General features: G+C 44.4%; 1 protein-coding gene across 1 annotated transcript; it reads right to left on the bottom strand.

Annotated features, from left to right (window-relative positions):
* Window positions 1-3253: 3253 nt before the first annotated feature.
* Window positions 3254-5226, bottom strand: LOC144169653 (uncharacterized). The gene is made up of 4 exons (XM_077698918.1): window positions 5167-5226; window positions 4434-4446; window positions 4299-4339; window positions 3254-3573 (listed from the first exon to the last, which is right to left on the bottom strand). The coding sequence occupies exons 1-4, from the start codon at window positions 5213-5215 to the stop codon at window positions 3347-3349; spliced, it is 330 nt and encodes a 109-aa protein (XP_077555044.1). The 5' UTR covers window positions 5216-5226; the 3' UTR covers window positions 3254-3346.
* Window positions 5227-16873: the final 11647 nt, after the last annotated feature.

Genomic DNA, 16873 nt, shown 5'->3' with positions numbered 1-16873 from the left:
CTTTTTTTACTTAGTTTTATCTCTGCTGCAACTACCGTGACTTCAAGCTCACGGGCAACTACTTATTAGTCCCAGCGAAAAGAATATACGTATCTGAGGGAGTGTAACCCTGTATTAAATGAGAGGCAATGGGGCCCTGCGGGAGCAAAGATGAGGAGAAAGGGGAAGGTCACAACCCTCACAATGAACACAGTTGCAGTCTTGGGGTCCTAATCGCAAAATGAACACATTAAAGTCAATCAGTGGCAGCAAAACGCACAGTTCACACTTAAATGTCCAGTTCACACTGTAGACAATGCGGTTCACACTGAAAGCAGTGCACGCTGCAGACAGTTCACATTGTAGACCGAACGGGGAAGTCGGCCAGGCTGCTACACCAATTTGTAGAGTCCGTTTTCAAGGGCGTACTCGGTAATTGCTTCTAGTGCGGTGGGATCGTCACGGACCCGACTTACATGTTCCTGTTCAGTCGCAGGGGCGGGACCTAGAGTTGAAAGCTGGTGGCGATTACGGTCGAATAATGGACAGAGCCAAATTAAGTGGTAACGATTTGGTGTGCCTTCCCGATTACAGGAAGGGGGGGGGGGGGGGGCATCGGCGCCATTCGGATCCTGCTGGAGCTGTTTCTTTATAAATAACGTTTCTTATGCAGCAAAACCTGTGTGTGCATGAAGCACAAATTGTTAAAAATAACTCACCGACATTGGCAACAGTGTGAGTGGTAGCACGCATGATTACTGACATCCGCGCGCGCGCACTTCGATCACCGAGCCGAGCGCTTATCTAGGAACACGATCGCAGGTCACTGTCAACTTGCAGGCGCGCAAGAAGAGCGCGGAGATCAGGGGCTCAGGTTAAAAAGGTTAACTTCTACCACATGTGCGTCAGCTTCCCCAGCGCAGCAGACCAGCCCCGCCCACGGAGCGAAAACATCGGCCACCCGCCAACCAGCCGAAACGAGGGGAGGGGGAGAAAAAAAAAATCCACCTCGCATGAAGTCGCGCACATAGAGGAAGTGACGTCACGGTGCTGTGTCCAAGGAGGTTAAAAAATTGGCATTTTTTTAACCTCATTGGCTGCGCCGCTGCTTAGGGGGTGTGGTCGGCCTGGGCCCCTACGGGATATGGTTTGGGAATACGCGGCCCGGCAACCAAACGGAACGACGCAGCATAGCTGGCATAGCGCGGGCAGGCGGGCGGCCGCGTGAGGCACAAAGAACTACCGCTTGCCTATCACGTGAGGCAGGGCATCTCCCATCAGTCTTTCCTTTTTATTTTTTATGACTAGGCTTCACGATAGTCACGTGACGCTCCTTCCTAAAATTTTCTTTCCTCCATGTTCTCCTCCATGCCTTCATGGCGGCCAGGCAGGCCGCGGGCCGCGACGTGACCTTGTGTTTCCGTATAACGCGTGTGCGAGTGATTCGATAGTCAGTTGTACTGCGATAGCGTTGGTTACGCGAAAAGTCATGATTCCGCTCATGGGTGTGACAACCTTATCTGCTATTCAACACCAGCCTCCACGCACACCTATGAGCGAGTGCGAGTCGGTCGTGGCACAAAGGTTGCAACGTGAGTGCAGTGGTCCATTTAGCAGCAGGAACTGCATCATTTCCAAACTGTTGCCCACTGAACGCAAAGTAATACCTCGACGCCAAGGGCTGTTTAGTGCAGGACAGTACCATCTACCCACGATCTACCTATCGCCAGACGCGTATGAAGCAGCCGCCGCAGAACAGCTGATTGCCAGCCGCCGCGCTCTACGTCAGACGCGAGTTGTTAAAAACCCAAAATGTTTAAAATCAAACAACCTGTATTTTTTCTTCGTGGCTCATTTAGGGCGGATTTCAAAGCAAAGCGTCCCAACTGCCATTACTAGACAGCTCTTGGACAACGCGAGAATACAAACCCCGCGTCTCAATCGGTCAACCGTTCATCCCCAACCGAAAAAGTGTCCTTGGTGTCCTGAGAATTTTTGAGGAGTGCAGTTAAGGAAAGTACACTTATTAAGTTTCTACGCCATGAGGGGAATATACTCCCAGAAGTTTGAAACCTAGTCTGGGAGCTGATTTAACCTCTTACCCGCGTTCACATCCTCAGCAGTGTGATTTCAACATTCCCGCTGATATTTTTGCATGTCTAATATTACGGTATTTCGGAATAGGTTTCGGGAATTTAATGAGTACATTCCGGAAGCAAAACGCAATTGGGTGTATCGATGGGGTGAACCCTTGTAAACATTAACTTACGCAACCTCTGGTTGCACCCCATTATGATTTGGTGATGGGCAGCCCTCTACAGCATCTTATGAGATTGGTATTATTTACATCAGCAAAAATCAGCTCGATATATGAAGGGGCCTGCGGTATAATAAAAATTGCTTGAAAGTTATCCTAGCCCTCTCCAGGAGGGTTGGAGGCGATTATAATTTATAAAATTCAGCCATGTTCAGCTTCTAGAGAGTTGTAGAAATGCACTGCCAAATTTCAAGCTTGTAGGATCAGCACTTCGCCTGGGCGTGGATATCGTCTGTTTAACACTCTGTCATGGAGAAAATAAGGATTCTTTTCTCCCTTCTGTGCCTTCTTTGGAATCCAGGTACAAGGCTTCCTAGGCGGGATAACGAAAAGGTATACCTACCGAGATTTTACGGGCGTCATAAGCCAAAGTTTTAAATACAGAAAATCACCGTTCGATATATCAGTTTAATGAACATTTATAGAGAGTTATTCGAAGAAAACGCCCAGGTCACTACCAATGGTACATTTTTACCATAGGGGTTGGTTTGGGCGAAACCTTGAAACTAGCTTGTAGAAGTTTATACGCTCTATACATAAAAGCAGAAAGCACTTATACATCTGAACAGGCAAGCACGACATGCCAGAATTCTTCAAACGTAATTTAACCTTCTTACCACTTCATGCCTATTTTTATACTCGAACATTAGTGCGAGTTTACATTACAGAAATATAGCCCTGAAGTTTTAAGTCTTTCGGTGCAGAGGTTCCGGCTGGGCGCCGATTCAATCAGTCCTTCAGCCTGCCAATGATAGATGTCAAGGTTATATTTAGAATAAGCATCTGTAAAACTGTACAAGATAAATTAACTATGAAGGAAATTCACGTGATTGTTGAACGCTGGCTCTTTAGGTTGTATAAAAGGGAGAAAAGCTTCTTATTGTGTCACATTTCGAGCTATTTTATTGCAGATCTCCCCCTGCTGCACCCTTTTAAAAGACAAATGCAAGGCATAACTGTTGTTTAATCATTTTATTTCAATGAACTAGCTCTTAGTTGCGAGCATAACTATTTGGACATTTTTTGATTCAACGCCGGCTGTTCTCCTTACTATCGGCCGAGGTTGACGGCTTCATCGACAACATCGCCCACGGACTGCACAGCTTCGCCAATCTTTTTTAAGAGCGAGCCGATGAAGTATTCTTCGCCGATGTCCTTCAGGTCAGCTACGGTTCTCTGCAGCTCTTCCCTGCTCATTGAACCAGTCTCTCCCTGAAGAATCTTGCCAAGGTTCTCAAAGGCTTTTCCCGCCTTCTCAAGCGTTGGCTTCATCTCTCCTGAAAGTTGACAGAAACAGAGAAGACATATCATTGGAGTGACCATGAGCCGCATTTGAATGTATGCTTTCGTGCGTCGTGCATGAAAGATTAGGATATCGGATAAAATGTCATTCCAGTTGGACATTCTTTGTATGCGAAGGGCGGCATTCACTATTTTTTGCGAAACGATTTCTCTTGAACCTAATTTCACCTCTGTCGATGCCAAGCAAAGTGTCGCTACACATACTCTTTGCAAAAGCGACACCATGTAAAAGAAGGCCACGGTGGACAGGAGTAGCATTTTACCCTTTTGTTGGCTGGTTTTCGCATGTTACTACTGTCAGTTACACTTGTATTTTCTGGCATTGAACTAGATTGGGCTCCGTACAAATACTGTAAAAAACATGTTAAAGACTACTGCATCCTTTAGATCTGTTTATATATCGTACAAAACGTCCTTCTGATACCTTGCAGACGCATGAATACACAAAGGGTTGTAGCAAATTGGTTGTCGCCAGCTAAGGAAACTGTGCTGCTAAACAAGGTTGTCCTTTAGATTTGAGGTTTTTTTTTCTCTAAGCAAGGAATGACCTTACGCACACTCACGCAGCCGCTGTTATTTGAGGGTAGTTGGATGCCACATTTTAAGCCTTTCATAACTGCACGAAAGTGCTTGTTTTTAAGGACGTAGAATGCTATGTGTACATCATATAAATGATTACAATGACAGAAAACGAATTTACCTTTCGACGTGGCTGAACTTTCGGGTACAAGTGGTACGGGCCTGTTACCACAATCAAAAAAGAGGAATATTCGCCACCGGTAAAAAAACTGATTGTTTTTTCATGTCCAAGAGAAATAATTCATTAAGTACTTACGCAACGGCTCCATCTGAGGCGTACATGAAACAGAGAGAAACAGGGATCCATTATTATTATTATATATACATATATAGAAGCAACCGCACTGGATAAACAACCTCAGTGTCAAACTCATGATTACTACACATTGCTTGGCGTAAGTCGACACTACACGATCACATTACAGAGGAGCATGCAGTGTTCACGACAATCAGTTTTACGGCTTCCTTTTGAAAGTACGCTTTTCGAAGTTCAAAGTGTGTTACATGTCAACTGTTGGCATGCGAATAACTCAAGTCACGTATGAAGTGTTTGTTAAGTTCCCAGCTGCGCTGAGCTCATCGGCGTCGAGCATCTGGAAGACATAATGAGCCGTTTTCAACACAGTAATATCCCTCGCTGATAAGCGAATTGATAACGCATTCGACTGCAAGCCTTCAATCCCTACTTTATTTATGCATGCCACTGTGGTTATTTCTTTAGGTCTCCAAACTTTCTTATTTATAATAGTAACTTTCCTGTTTCGGTAAAAATGCGGTAAACATCGTTATTTTTTTTCCTATTTATAAAATTAACGGCCCGGTTTTGTGGTAAACGCGATCAACACCCCACGTTGTTACACGTTATTTCCTCTTCTATTCAAGTGACCGTAAATTTTGTAAATCAATCTGCCGAGATATTGAAGAAATCCGCTGAGAAACGCGTCACGTGTTGAAATGTGACGCCCATAATTCATTGCGCATGAACTCACGGGAGAAAGCAATGACGGAAAGCAGGGTGAGCAGCAGGCAAGCCTTCATGCTGAATCGGTCTGCAAGAAGAGAGAGAGAGAGAGAGAGATTAAGAGTACGCTTAAAAACAGAACGATTGAACAGCCTATTTCTTCAATAGAATTTCTCTAGTTCACAAAGCGGCGCACCCGCACGCATCTCCGCTCGTTCTTATCCTCCCGTTCTTCTCGGAAAACTCGTGCGTTTATTCTGACGGCTTTGCACTCTGCTTCGTCTCCTGCAATGCTTTAAATAGGCATACTATATCGGGCTTTCCAGAGGCTATCAACATTTTTAATATTTAGTCCGGCGTATGGGAATTTTGAAAAGTGAGTCATGCGAAGCGCTATATTGTGGGGCATAATAGGTGGATGCGTGCACTCGCGGTTGGGAATGAAAAAATAGTGTTAATTTCTCCAGCTTCACTGGCAGAGGAGAAATCTCTGCTAGGGGACATCAGAAGGAGCTGCTTTAAATAAAAAGGTCCAGTATTGAATTACACAGCAACAGTGCTTGCGCTAAGGCCAGTGCTGTTTTTATCCACTAACCGCTTTGTATGGTATACGCAGCCTCCAATAGTTTGACGCCCTGGCGAAATCATAGCAGCTGTTGCAGGTGAGAGCATAAGGTTTTTTTTTAAATTCGCTGGTGGGATGTTTGATTACCCAGGAATATATATGCGGCAGCTGCAACGTAGCACTGGAGTCTAGTTTATAACTTTGATGTAAGCTTGAGTAGCGTAAGCTCCCTGCGTAAGCAGCGTAAGTCTCCCTGCTCGAATTATCACAGCTTCCCCCAGTAACGCTACAGTTGCTTTATCTACCTCCGTCGTCAACAAAAATATTCCAGCGAACCGTAAACGATGGCGAAGCAAGCTGAGAATATGTTAATCAGCTAAAAGAGACCATCATTCACGTAAATAGAAATGCTCAGTAAATTCATTGGTGAAACTAAGTCCATTAGAAAATGAATTCAACACATTCTGTAACACTGATAAAAATGATAGAAACAAACACACATTCCTGAGAGCACGAAACGTCTTTCTGGGGTACGGTGCGAGGTATTAAATTGGCATGGGCCTCTCGCAGTGACCGATTGAAATATCAATTGAATATTCGAATTCTACTGGCGCTGCGCCGTAACGACTGTTCTGTTCCAGTGAAAGAATAAAAACTACGTTACTCACTTGTGTTCGTCCGAGAGTTCGAAGAGCTCTTGGAACACGCTGCTCTTGTAGTGTCCTTTTATACGGCGTGCAGTGTATTTTTAATGCCGCGTAGAGTGATTATGAGTATCAACCTGTAACCCCCAGACAATTGTCTCAATGCCACAATACCCTGATCACATATTTTCAGCAAAAACGGGTATATCGGTCATGCTCTCTTATTAGTATCACGTGGACGCCGATAGGCCAGGAATACACGTTTAATCATGGCATCGTGTGACCGGGATAGGATAACGTGCGGAAAGAACACGCGAGGTCACACGTCGTCTTCGAAACCCAATCTTTAGTTGTCAACGAACCCGAAAGAATTGAGAAAAAAAGAAAATTACATCATTTGTGACTATTTTTTTTCACAGTAGTCTTGATTTTACAGAATTGCGTTACATATTACGGACGTAAAAACGTAATTGTACAGCAATTAAAATTACTTTTGAAAAAAAATTAAATTACGCTTAGATTACTATTAAGTTTTATACCGAAATATGCGTGTCGTTTTGAGAGTTTATAATGTATCTTTATATTTTTATTACAATGGAAAAAGAAATCAGCTTCAACTTAATCTCCGGAATGTTTGCCATCGTAGAAAATGTGTTCCTCGGTGTTATTGTACGAGGGCTTGTTCCCCCGTTGTGGAGAAGCCACTGCGCCGCCCTTCACTAAATGCTCAGTGCAAATCGGTTGCATTTTTTCCCCGCCGCGTTAAAGTTCATCAATCGATGACTTATGTTGCCTAGAAACCATGGAGACAAAATGTAAGTTTTGTTCATTCAAAACACTGCTTGTTTTAATAACAAAAATTTTAGGTAGGCTCGAAACAAAAATATACATCACAGGGAAAGCAGATGCAAGTGGTTCTTTCCCGGTTACTTCCCACCAACTCTGTTGCGTAATAGGAAGCTGTTCTTGCTATTATAGGACGAAGGTAACAGCACTACCAAAAACATGTCTTCATGGTTACAATGGCGGCTGCAGTACAATTACCCGAAGCAATTGGATGCTGACGGGGAGTGATTGACTGATTACTCCATTTTTAAATTTTACCTATTAAATGAATTGTAACCTTGTGTAGACGAACGTGAAAATTTTGTCAATCGTTTTTATTTCAATTAACATGAAATCAACGTCTTTCAGGGTCGGTATTCAATTCATCTCGTTGCTACAAGATGTTATTCTGATAAAACAAGGTAGTAGTTTATCTTTGTAGGAAATTTATTCATAAAGAAGTTCGTCCTACAACGGGTAATGTAAGCTCGTACTCACATATGGTACACAACTCCAGACTTCAATCGCAGATTGGCGTTTGTTGTTATCGTTGCAGATTGTACGAATACAGTGCATACATCATAATTTTACAAAAACAGGCTCGTAAGTATAGCACTGCGGTAGGCCCTCTGTTTATGAAAGGGGGAAATAAATAACATATTAGCGAGTACAGCACAAAGAACTTTCATGGGATGCAAGGTTAAAACTGCTTATGAAATTAAGCATCAACACGAAATACAAACCGAGCAATTTCAATATTTCTTACATGAAAGTAATGCTGAGTTTATGAACTCTACACATATGCGGAAAGATTATAGGGATATTGGGGTGGTTTGGGACAATGCGAAAGATGGAACAGATCATTTATCTCTCCAGCAGTCATGTACAACATACGGCCTAACACAACAGCAAAACTCCGTGAGGAAACATTTGTTATAATATTATTTTTTGCTTTCTAACGAAGCGCTTAGCTAGCGCCAAGTCAGGATGCGTAAGCAGCGATAAATACCTGCTGGAGATCGGTACTGGTTGGGTGTCAAGCGCGCAATTCCTCTTAGATCAGATCAAAAAACTTTAATGTTGCCGCGGGTGGGGCGTTTTTAAGCTCGACCTCAGTGTCCTTCCGGCGTCGGGGAGATTCAAATGGTTCTCCGCGACGTCTTCGGCTACCTGTGCTTACGGGGCCTGGTTCAGAGGGTATGCACTTTGCAGCGCGGTCTCCCACGGCTCCTCGTTCCTAACTCAGAATGCAATGGGATGCTTCTTGGAAGTTTTTATTGGTTTCTCTTAGCAGAAGAAAACCACTTTTCGAAAAACGAGAGTGTATTTTGGCTTGGCTACACAGGATTTGTTTAAGAGCACGGTATTGCATGTGTGACAGCCTGTCACTGCGAGCCCACTGAATCGGGCTTGCTAAAAGTGTGCCCGAATTAGCTGTTTCCAAATCGCAATACCACTGAAAAATATGCCTCTAGCGGTATTTTTCGTCATTCTAATTTTTAACGTGCCCGTTTTCCTGCTTTATCTTTCAGTTATTCCACTAGCAGAAATTTAAAAAAAATGTTAGAGCGAATGCGTATTCAGCCAATACATTAAGGCTCACTCAATACGGAAGAATAAACTGGCTCATTGGATGAAAAAGTGTCTCATCATGAATTCACATTGGTTCTGAAACGCGGCCAGATAATTCCTGTTGGCTCCGAAAACCCTTCAAAAATAAAATTGGCTGCTAAGGAGCGCGCAGTTGCATTCAACATTCAGTGACGCGGGCATGCGGCGGCCTGAAAATGCTGAAGGGATGCGTTGCGCCGTTAGACATTAACGGGGCCCTGCAACACTTTTTCAACTTTTTTGAAATATTGAATGCTTGCAGAACGTTGTCACCCAACCCACCCACTATTAGATGCGACGCCATCTCATTCACTCGCCTTGTCCCTCCATACGGCGTTGTCGTTGTCTGTCCACACCCCTCCCCCATTCTCCTCGCCGCGCGAGCTGCGCTCTCCGCCGCTAAGGTGGTTAGAATGGCCTTACCACCGCCCACCCCCTCTCCTCTCCTATAGCGAACACTCTCTAGCGAGGGGCATTGGATTGGATTCGATTTGGATTGGCTTGGCTTGGGTTGGATTGAATTGGATTGGATTTGGATTGGATTGGATTGGATTGGATTGGATTTGGATAGGATTGTATTAAAGTGGATTGTGTTGGATTGCGTTGCGTCATAACCGCGGCAGGGGGTTCACGGCACGTTTCACGCGATGGGAGACTCAACCTAACGGAAACAACAACGGAACCCCCTATGCGTCGCATCTCCACAGGGGTTCCCGCGAGGGGAGGTGGGAGTAATTTTTATATTAGGAGGTCGCAACGTACATCAGCCAAAAATTACTGCTCTATGCTCATCAGATAACTTGGAAACTCGCTCAAAATTTTATATGCGACGGCATCTCATTCACTCGCCTTGTCCCTCCATACGGCGTTGTCGTTGTCCGTCCACCCCCCCCCCCCATTCTCCTCGCCGCGCGAGCTGCACTCTCCGCCGCTCACCCCCTCTCCACTCTGATAGCGAACACTCTCTCGCGAGGGGCATTGCATTGGATTCGATTGGCTTGGCTTGGCTTGGCTTGGATTGGATTGGATTGGATTGGATTGGATCGGATTTGATTAAAGTGGATTGTATTGGATTGAGTTCCGTCATAGCCGCGCCACATTGCGTCATAGCCGCGGCAGGGGGTTCACGGCACTTTTCACGCGATGAGAGAATCAACCTAACGGAAACCATAACGGAATCCCCTATGCGTCGCATCTACACAGGGGTTCCCGCGAGGGGAGATGGGAGTAATTTTTTCTCTTTCCCGGTCTTGACGTACTTCGATGGCCCGAATTACGTCACTGAGGCCATTTAGCGTCTGTTGGACGGTTTTCTTTCAGTTGCAGCAGTGAACGCTTTTCGATAGCAACTAAAAAAATAAAGCCACAAAAACAAAGCAGAAACGGAAGGCGTATCTGGTGCGACGAGGAAATCACGCAGTGCCGCTCCGTTCTGACGATAACTGTAGCTTCCCGCAGTGCTTCCACACGCGAAGGAAAGAGTGAAAACGTTCATCGAAAGTGTTGCCGGGTCCCTTTAATGCTGTCGAATTCATGATCCAGAAAACATTATTGGTTGTCCAGAAGCAAAGAAAATTGATAATGGTGATCACAAAACGTGTTGTGAAATCTTCAACGATGAGCAAACCTGACGAGGCAGTGATGAAATATTAAGAAATCCGCGGGTTAATTGGCCTTCACGTCGCCGCGTAGAACGGAGGGGTCGCCACTTATTCTCTCCAGTTTTTAGATCAAGAGGCTCGCAACCTGGTTAACCTCAGCATGCTGACGCCGAAGAGTTTATTTATTTAAAATACCTTACAGGCCCTAACAGGGCATTGATTAAGGGGGTTACAAGTAAAAGAGTGCAAAATTAACAAGAATAGTTTAAGGCACGTAAAAAATCAGTTAAAATGAGACGAGATATCTGCCGCAAATACTACTCCAAACGAACGTATAGTACAAGTATAATAAGTGCTATATCTTGCGCTAACAGAGAACAAATGCTGCAAATTCAACCCAATACAAACGCAAAAATTTGATCACACAAAATTTACATTAAACAGTGAACAGCACTTCAGAACCATATTACGAGAAAAAGTGAGCTTGAAGACGGTCACGGAATGCGTCGTGCTTGGATTCGACGGCAATGTTATCAGGAAGGTTGTTCCAAAGCCTGATGGCCAGAGGAAGTGTAGATAAGTTGAAAGCATGTGTTTTACCATACTAGAGGGAAGAACTATATTGATTATTCACCCTACGTGACATGTTAGTCGGAACATTAGGATCCAGTATTGAGTGTGGTGCACTGTAAACATATTGGTGAAAAAGGCATAAGAGATCTATGTTGCATCGGAGATTAAACGGTTGAAGTGAAAGATTAAAGTTGATCCCGGTTACACTTTACGGGTACTAGTAATTGCGTGAAATAAACCTTGGCGCTCTGTTCTGGATTGCTTCAATTTTGTTAATCAAATTGTGTTGGTACGGGGGCCAGTTGGGGTGACGCGAACTGAAGCTGTGGACGAACGTGTGTTACGTAAGCAAGTTTACGTATGTTTGTCGGAGGATGACGCAAATTTCTAAGCAAGAAACCTTATGACGCGGAAGCATTGGCGCTGATGATGTCGATATGGTTTCTCTAGGAAAGGCCTTCTGTGAGTGTGACGTTTAAGTATTTACAAGGTCAAGCGCGATCCAGTTGAGTGCTATTACTTTGATAGTCGAAAATTGATTTGTCACGCTTTCGGGTAAAGGAGACCCCCTTGTACTTCGATTTGTTTGTGAAATTATCCACGTGTTACATCAATTAAAAATTGATGTAACACACTAATGTTTAGTGACATTCACCATATCTGTTGAGGGGGTTTGGACAGACAACGTTGTATAAGAAGAATTGTATGCTGCATTCGAACCATATTGCGTCGTCTGCCTAATGAAACCCTATGTCATTTTTCAAGTTCAGCCAACGTTGACACAGCGGAATGTGAAAACGGTGTACGTACAGAATTGATTCGTGGAGGTGTGTGGGAGGGAATCGTGGATACTGTGTGATGTTTGTGTAATAAGCCGAAGACAAAATGACATGTGTTGCTTCATTCTTGGGCCAGGGCATTTTTGTAGCGCGTACACAAGAAAGGGTTCGAAAAAAGGTTTTGTTTATACAAAGTTGAACACAATACTTGTGAATAGGCTAGCGCGAAGTCGTGCTTTTAGATATGCGTAGATTATTGCGTATGATATGCGTATGATGATATCCTATGAAGACGTGAACACGTACTCCACGTGGTAATATTTCAGGGCAAATTTGTCTGATTTGTAGAGGAGGACCTGGCAGAACAGTGCGTCTGCCATTGGGCGGCGAAGACTTCAACCTTGACTGCCGTAGAGCAAGTTTACGCTTCCGCGTCATCCCGCATCTGACTAGGAAAGAAGGAAAGGGGGCTTTCCATTGTTTGCACACGACTTAGTTCTTTTCCACTGTTCTGCGTTGGAGGCAGACGTAAGCAAATAAAAAAGGAAATCTCGGCACTGGGGTCATGTTTCCCGCTTGTGAAAGCGTGAAGTGTTGGTTCGATGTGCGCCACTGACAAGTCGGCTGTTTTGCCTTTACTATCTGCGCGAAAAAGGCGCACAAACGCACGTGGCATGTAAAAAAGTGTGGCGTAGAAAACTCACCTATCAATCTCATAAACGTTAGAGTACAGGTTTTTGACAGATTACAATCACGATTTCTTCCTACATATTAAGCCCTTAGATATGGATTATGTTCGTAGCTGGTGTCGTGGCAAAGGCCGGCGCTCGATCTAAAGTACTACAAGAGTCGGTGCTCAGGCCTCTTTTTTTTTTAATATCAACGTTAATGACTTACCTGCTTGCTCTTTTAAATGCACAGCGTTTCAGTAACTCACGATGTCACCCGCATTGACGTCCGTAGTCCGCACCGCACCCCTCCCTACTATATATAAAAAAAAGTACTATCCGGCGCCCGGTTTCGTTCCCTCGACCCTGCGGGCGGAACGCAATATATATGGTGCTCTACCCACTGCCACAAAGCCGACACAGAATGGGACGCTACGAACGCGCCTTATATCGTTGACTCATTCAAATTACTGCTGACGAGCGCTCTCTCGTCAGCAGTTGGCACAAGTGCAACAACATTAATGTAACGCAAAATACTTAACGTCGTGCGCCCCCAGAAATGCTCTGCATTTGATTGTGCCCCTCGCGAGGGGGATGTTTCACTGCATCTTCTCTCGGTCGCGGGACCCGTGGCGCCAGCTGGCGGAGGCGCGGCACAACTCGTAGCACTTTCTTTGAAAAAGCGCCTCGAAAGCGCGGCCAATATGAAATAGGGATGACGCGCTTTAGAGGCAATCCGCCGACGCGGCTGCTTTGTTATTTTTCTCCGTGCGCTTCTTTACTGATGGCTGTCTAACCCCTCGCAAACTAACATTCGATCCCATTGTAACTGCTCTTAAAACAATCTTAGTGCTGCCTCGATGTGCCGTCAAAACTGATCAATGCAACTACACGTTAACAAGGCTGAAGATTTGAGGCCGACCGGAAAAAACTAATCCAACCGCGATCTCCGATGCGAATAGTGTTGCATTGGATACTGTTTCTAGCTATAAATGGGTAGGCTTGCATATAAGCAGCAACTTTGGGCCTGGCAATTCACGTTGCGTGGATTGACCGCAAAAGATGACAGAATGTATGGATACTTGCGGCATAAATTTGCTAAAGCTCGTTCGTGTCTAACGTTTACCGTTCGCAAATCATTAATTCAGCCAAAGTTAGAATACATTGTCTCTGTTCGCGGTCCCGCCCATTCTTATGAATAGGCTAACTCAAAAGGGTGCTAAATAATTTTGTGCGCTTCCATCTTCCTAATTAAATCCTCAGAGCTGGCATACCACAATGAAATATAGTATGAAAATACCCACATTAACATGTCGCCGTCGAATTCTTAGATACATTCACTGGCACAAAATGAAGCATCATCCCCATTTGCTTAACGAACATATTTCGCCGCCAGAAAACGGATATCAAGTTCCTAAAACTCATATCGCGCAGTGCGTGACTTGCGACCCTTTCGTCCTTTAGGGAGGTCCTGGTGATTTTTTTGTGTGCACGGGGAGCCCCGATAGCGCATCATGCTCTGGGGCTCCAGACGATGTCACGTCTCAACCATAATCCACTTTATCCGCCATTATGAGCATCTTCATGTTTTAGTCTACGGGCCCTCTAAAACCTTGTATACGTATTTTTTCAGCCGTTGTCGTACTCATCTCATACAGAATTTATCACAGAGCTTGACATTGAAAGACCACCTAATAGAGCATTGGCACTCTTTGGTCGTAGATACCCTAGCGCCAACAAAAGTAAACATACTACTACTACAGAAAATACCTTATCTCGTATTTGTCACGGCCGCAAGGCGGCAGCTTGACCATGCAGAATCAACGGCTGTTACACAGATGTCCTACGGAGGAGTGGCACCGAGGGAATAACTTTCCCGCAACAAAATAGGCCATCGAAGGCCATGAAATATTCAAGGAGCCTGTAGCTAACATTGTATAATCGGAAGTCGCATTAACTGCATTAATGATAAATCAACTGCCGCATAGTTGGAGGAGAATGCAGATTTATTGAGCATAAGGTTGAAGTAAGGTAGTATTATCAGGCGCATTAGTCTCACCAACTCAATTTCCGATAAATATTAATCACACCCCTCTGTAATGCCTCAAGGTCATGGAGGTACCAATAAATGAAATGAAATAAAATGGGAAACTTACATGAAGCCACTGACGGAACACAAATTTTCGATAGTTTTTATTGACATTTTATGAAAGATGTTCGTGATTTTACTGTGCCCTATTTCTGCGTTTGATTGTTGCTTTTTACTTCTCCCCCGCCGTACTCCCTGCCACCCATTTTTTAGTGCTCGTCCCCGCCTCATTTAGACTCCATTCAGGAACCCCCAAATCCTGTGGCCAAAACGGCACTAAGAAAACAGACTAATTGTCGGTTGAGCATGCTAAAAATGTCAAGGCCAAAGCAATTTTACAAAAGTCCATGATCACCAGGGAACGCATATCGCAGATCACTTGACCTCGCACATTCCCTCGACACACGGTCTTCCGACCCGCTCGTATGATCCTTCGATTAAGTGCTGTATTTGTGCTTCATCGGCGTGCACGGGCTATCTCTTATTCAGTACTGCCGCAGTATTTCTTTGTTCTGAAAATGTAATCAGCACATTGTAACACCTAAGTCATTGTCTCGGAGTTTTATGACTGATCTAATAACACTGTGACATTGTTTCGGTGCTTTCAATATGGAGAGCACACCGTATATAAGGACAAGAGAGAAACAGTCTGAACATAGAGTTCTTCAGTATCTCGGACGAACCGAAGTGAGTAACAATATTTCTTCTCCGTTCAGCCTAGGCTGTCATTACCTGCCGAATGCCCATAGGAACCAATGATTCAATTATTATTTCAATCTTTTTTCCCGCTGGGTTAAAGAAAACTTACAACCGCATAGAGTACCTCAGAAAGAGGTGACTTACCGCCCAGATAGGGGGTGCGTTTCCTTTGTCTTTTCCACCCTACCGGACAAGCTTGTATCTGTTGTCTTAGCCTTTTCTCTCTTTCAGTTATTACCTTCCAACACCTTAATATTTAGTCGAAATACAATCTATTTCAACTGCTGCACCCCAATTTCGTATACTCTTTTATTCATGGCTTTATATTACGTCAGGGGTTTTTATTTGCACTTGAAGCACCTAATAACACTACGAGAGGCAGACAATGTTATAGCAGAATGGAAACTTGCCCTGGTTTCTGGGAAAGCAATACATTTGTTGGAGAGAATGCCGTGAGAGCACAATGAAGCCTTATAAGTAGGAGTTGTATCAGAAATGGGAACAGTATGAAGCAAATAAACTAGGCAAGATTTTTTTCACAAAAGAACGTAGTGTTTTTATGGCAGTCTGGGATTGCGATTGAAAACGCGAAGGCAGCCCGTAAAACAAAAGGAAAAATCTTAGAGAGATACTGCGAAATTTTCGAAATATACAGCGTGAAAAAGGTTGCATTTTACAAAACATTTTATACCCCTTCTAATGACAATACCGCCATCCCACAGCCCCTCTCCCTCGGCCGCTCCTTTTATGACACCCGGGATGATCGGATATCTGAGGCCGCTTGGCATTGTGAGATATATATTTCTTACGCTTAAGTATACAAAATCTCCAAGTGAAACGTAATTTCTGACGAACAAGGGCAACGAATCAAGCGTAACAGCCCAAATATCCAGTTCATAATTCCCGCTTCTCCATTATTGCCCTATGGGAGTGAGACTTCTAGTTCACTCTACGCTAACACCTCGTTTCCTACACGCGGAAGAACTTGCGTGTAACGTTATTGGAGTTCAACTGCCACACAAAGATAGCAACGTATAAAGTTGTAATGGCTGGAAACTAATTTTGGCAATCTTATGATTCGAATGCATTCTTGCCCCACCCTGAACACTGTACCATATTTTGCGTTGTTCTTATAGCACCCCCCCACCCCCTTCAACTCCCCTGCCATTCCCACACTGAGAACTGGGAGAGAGCACTGTCCACCTCGGACCTTAACGTTCAGCTATGGCTGGTGAAGAAAGCCTAAAGCCGGACAGATTCAGGGAGTCCTGGAAGGATAACTCTTCCGCGGGGCTGAATGCTTTACAAGACGTTGATTCCTCCTCCTTCTAGAATAGAGAAAGCAGTTTCCCGTTCGCTTGACCTATCTGAGGGACCAATCTACTCTTGCTGAATAATTACTAACATTGGTTGTTTGCAATCAACAAGCAGATCTCGTATCCAGGAGTGTCTTCTTTCCATCCCCATCACAACAGGAGCCGCTGTACCTGGCGTCAAACACGTTACTTGCTGCCAAGCAACGCAACACTGCTTAAGGCTGCCAGAACTAAACATTGTTTGTACACTACAAAGATTTCACAAACGGTTTCACATTAACAGTTAGTTACTGTGAAACCGCTGGTGCGGATACATCACCAGGAATCAAGTGGGCTACCATGTTTTCGGAAACTAGCGCTCACGC

The sequence above is a fragment of the Haemaphysalis longicornis genome, unplaced genomic scaffold (assembly GCF_048455015.1).
Source record: "Haemaphysalis longicornis isolate Haplotype H1 unplaced genomic scaffold, Haemaphysalis longicornis Haplotype H1 scaffold_2, whole genome shotgun sequence".
Classification (NCBI taxonomy): domain Eukaryota; kingdom Metazoa; phylum Arthropoda; class Arachnida; order Ixodida; family Ixodidae; genus Haemaphysalis; species Haemaphysalis longicornis.
This window is presented reverse-complemented; position numbering and strand designations above follow the sequence as displayed.

What these genes read in the sequence shown, in the direction of transcription:
- LOC144169653 (XM_077698918.1), bottom strand. Translation starts at nt 5,215, where the DNA reads ATGAAGGCTTGCCTGCTGCTCACCCTGCTTTCCGTCATTGCTTTCTCC. An exon ending in AAGTTCAGCCACGTCGAAAG is followed by an intron (nt 3,574 to 4,298) that starts GTAAATTCGTTT and finishes GTCAACTTTCAG; the next exon opens with GAGAGATGAAGCCAACGCTT.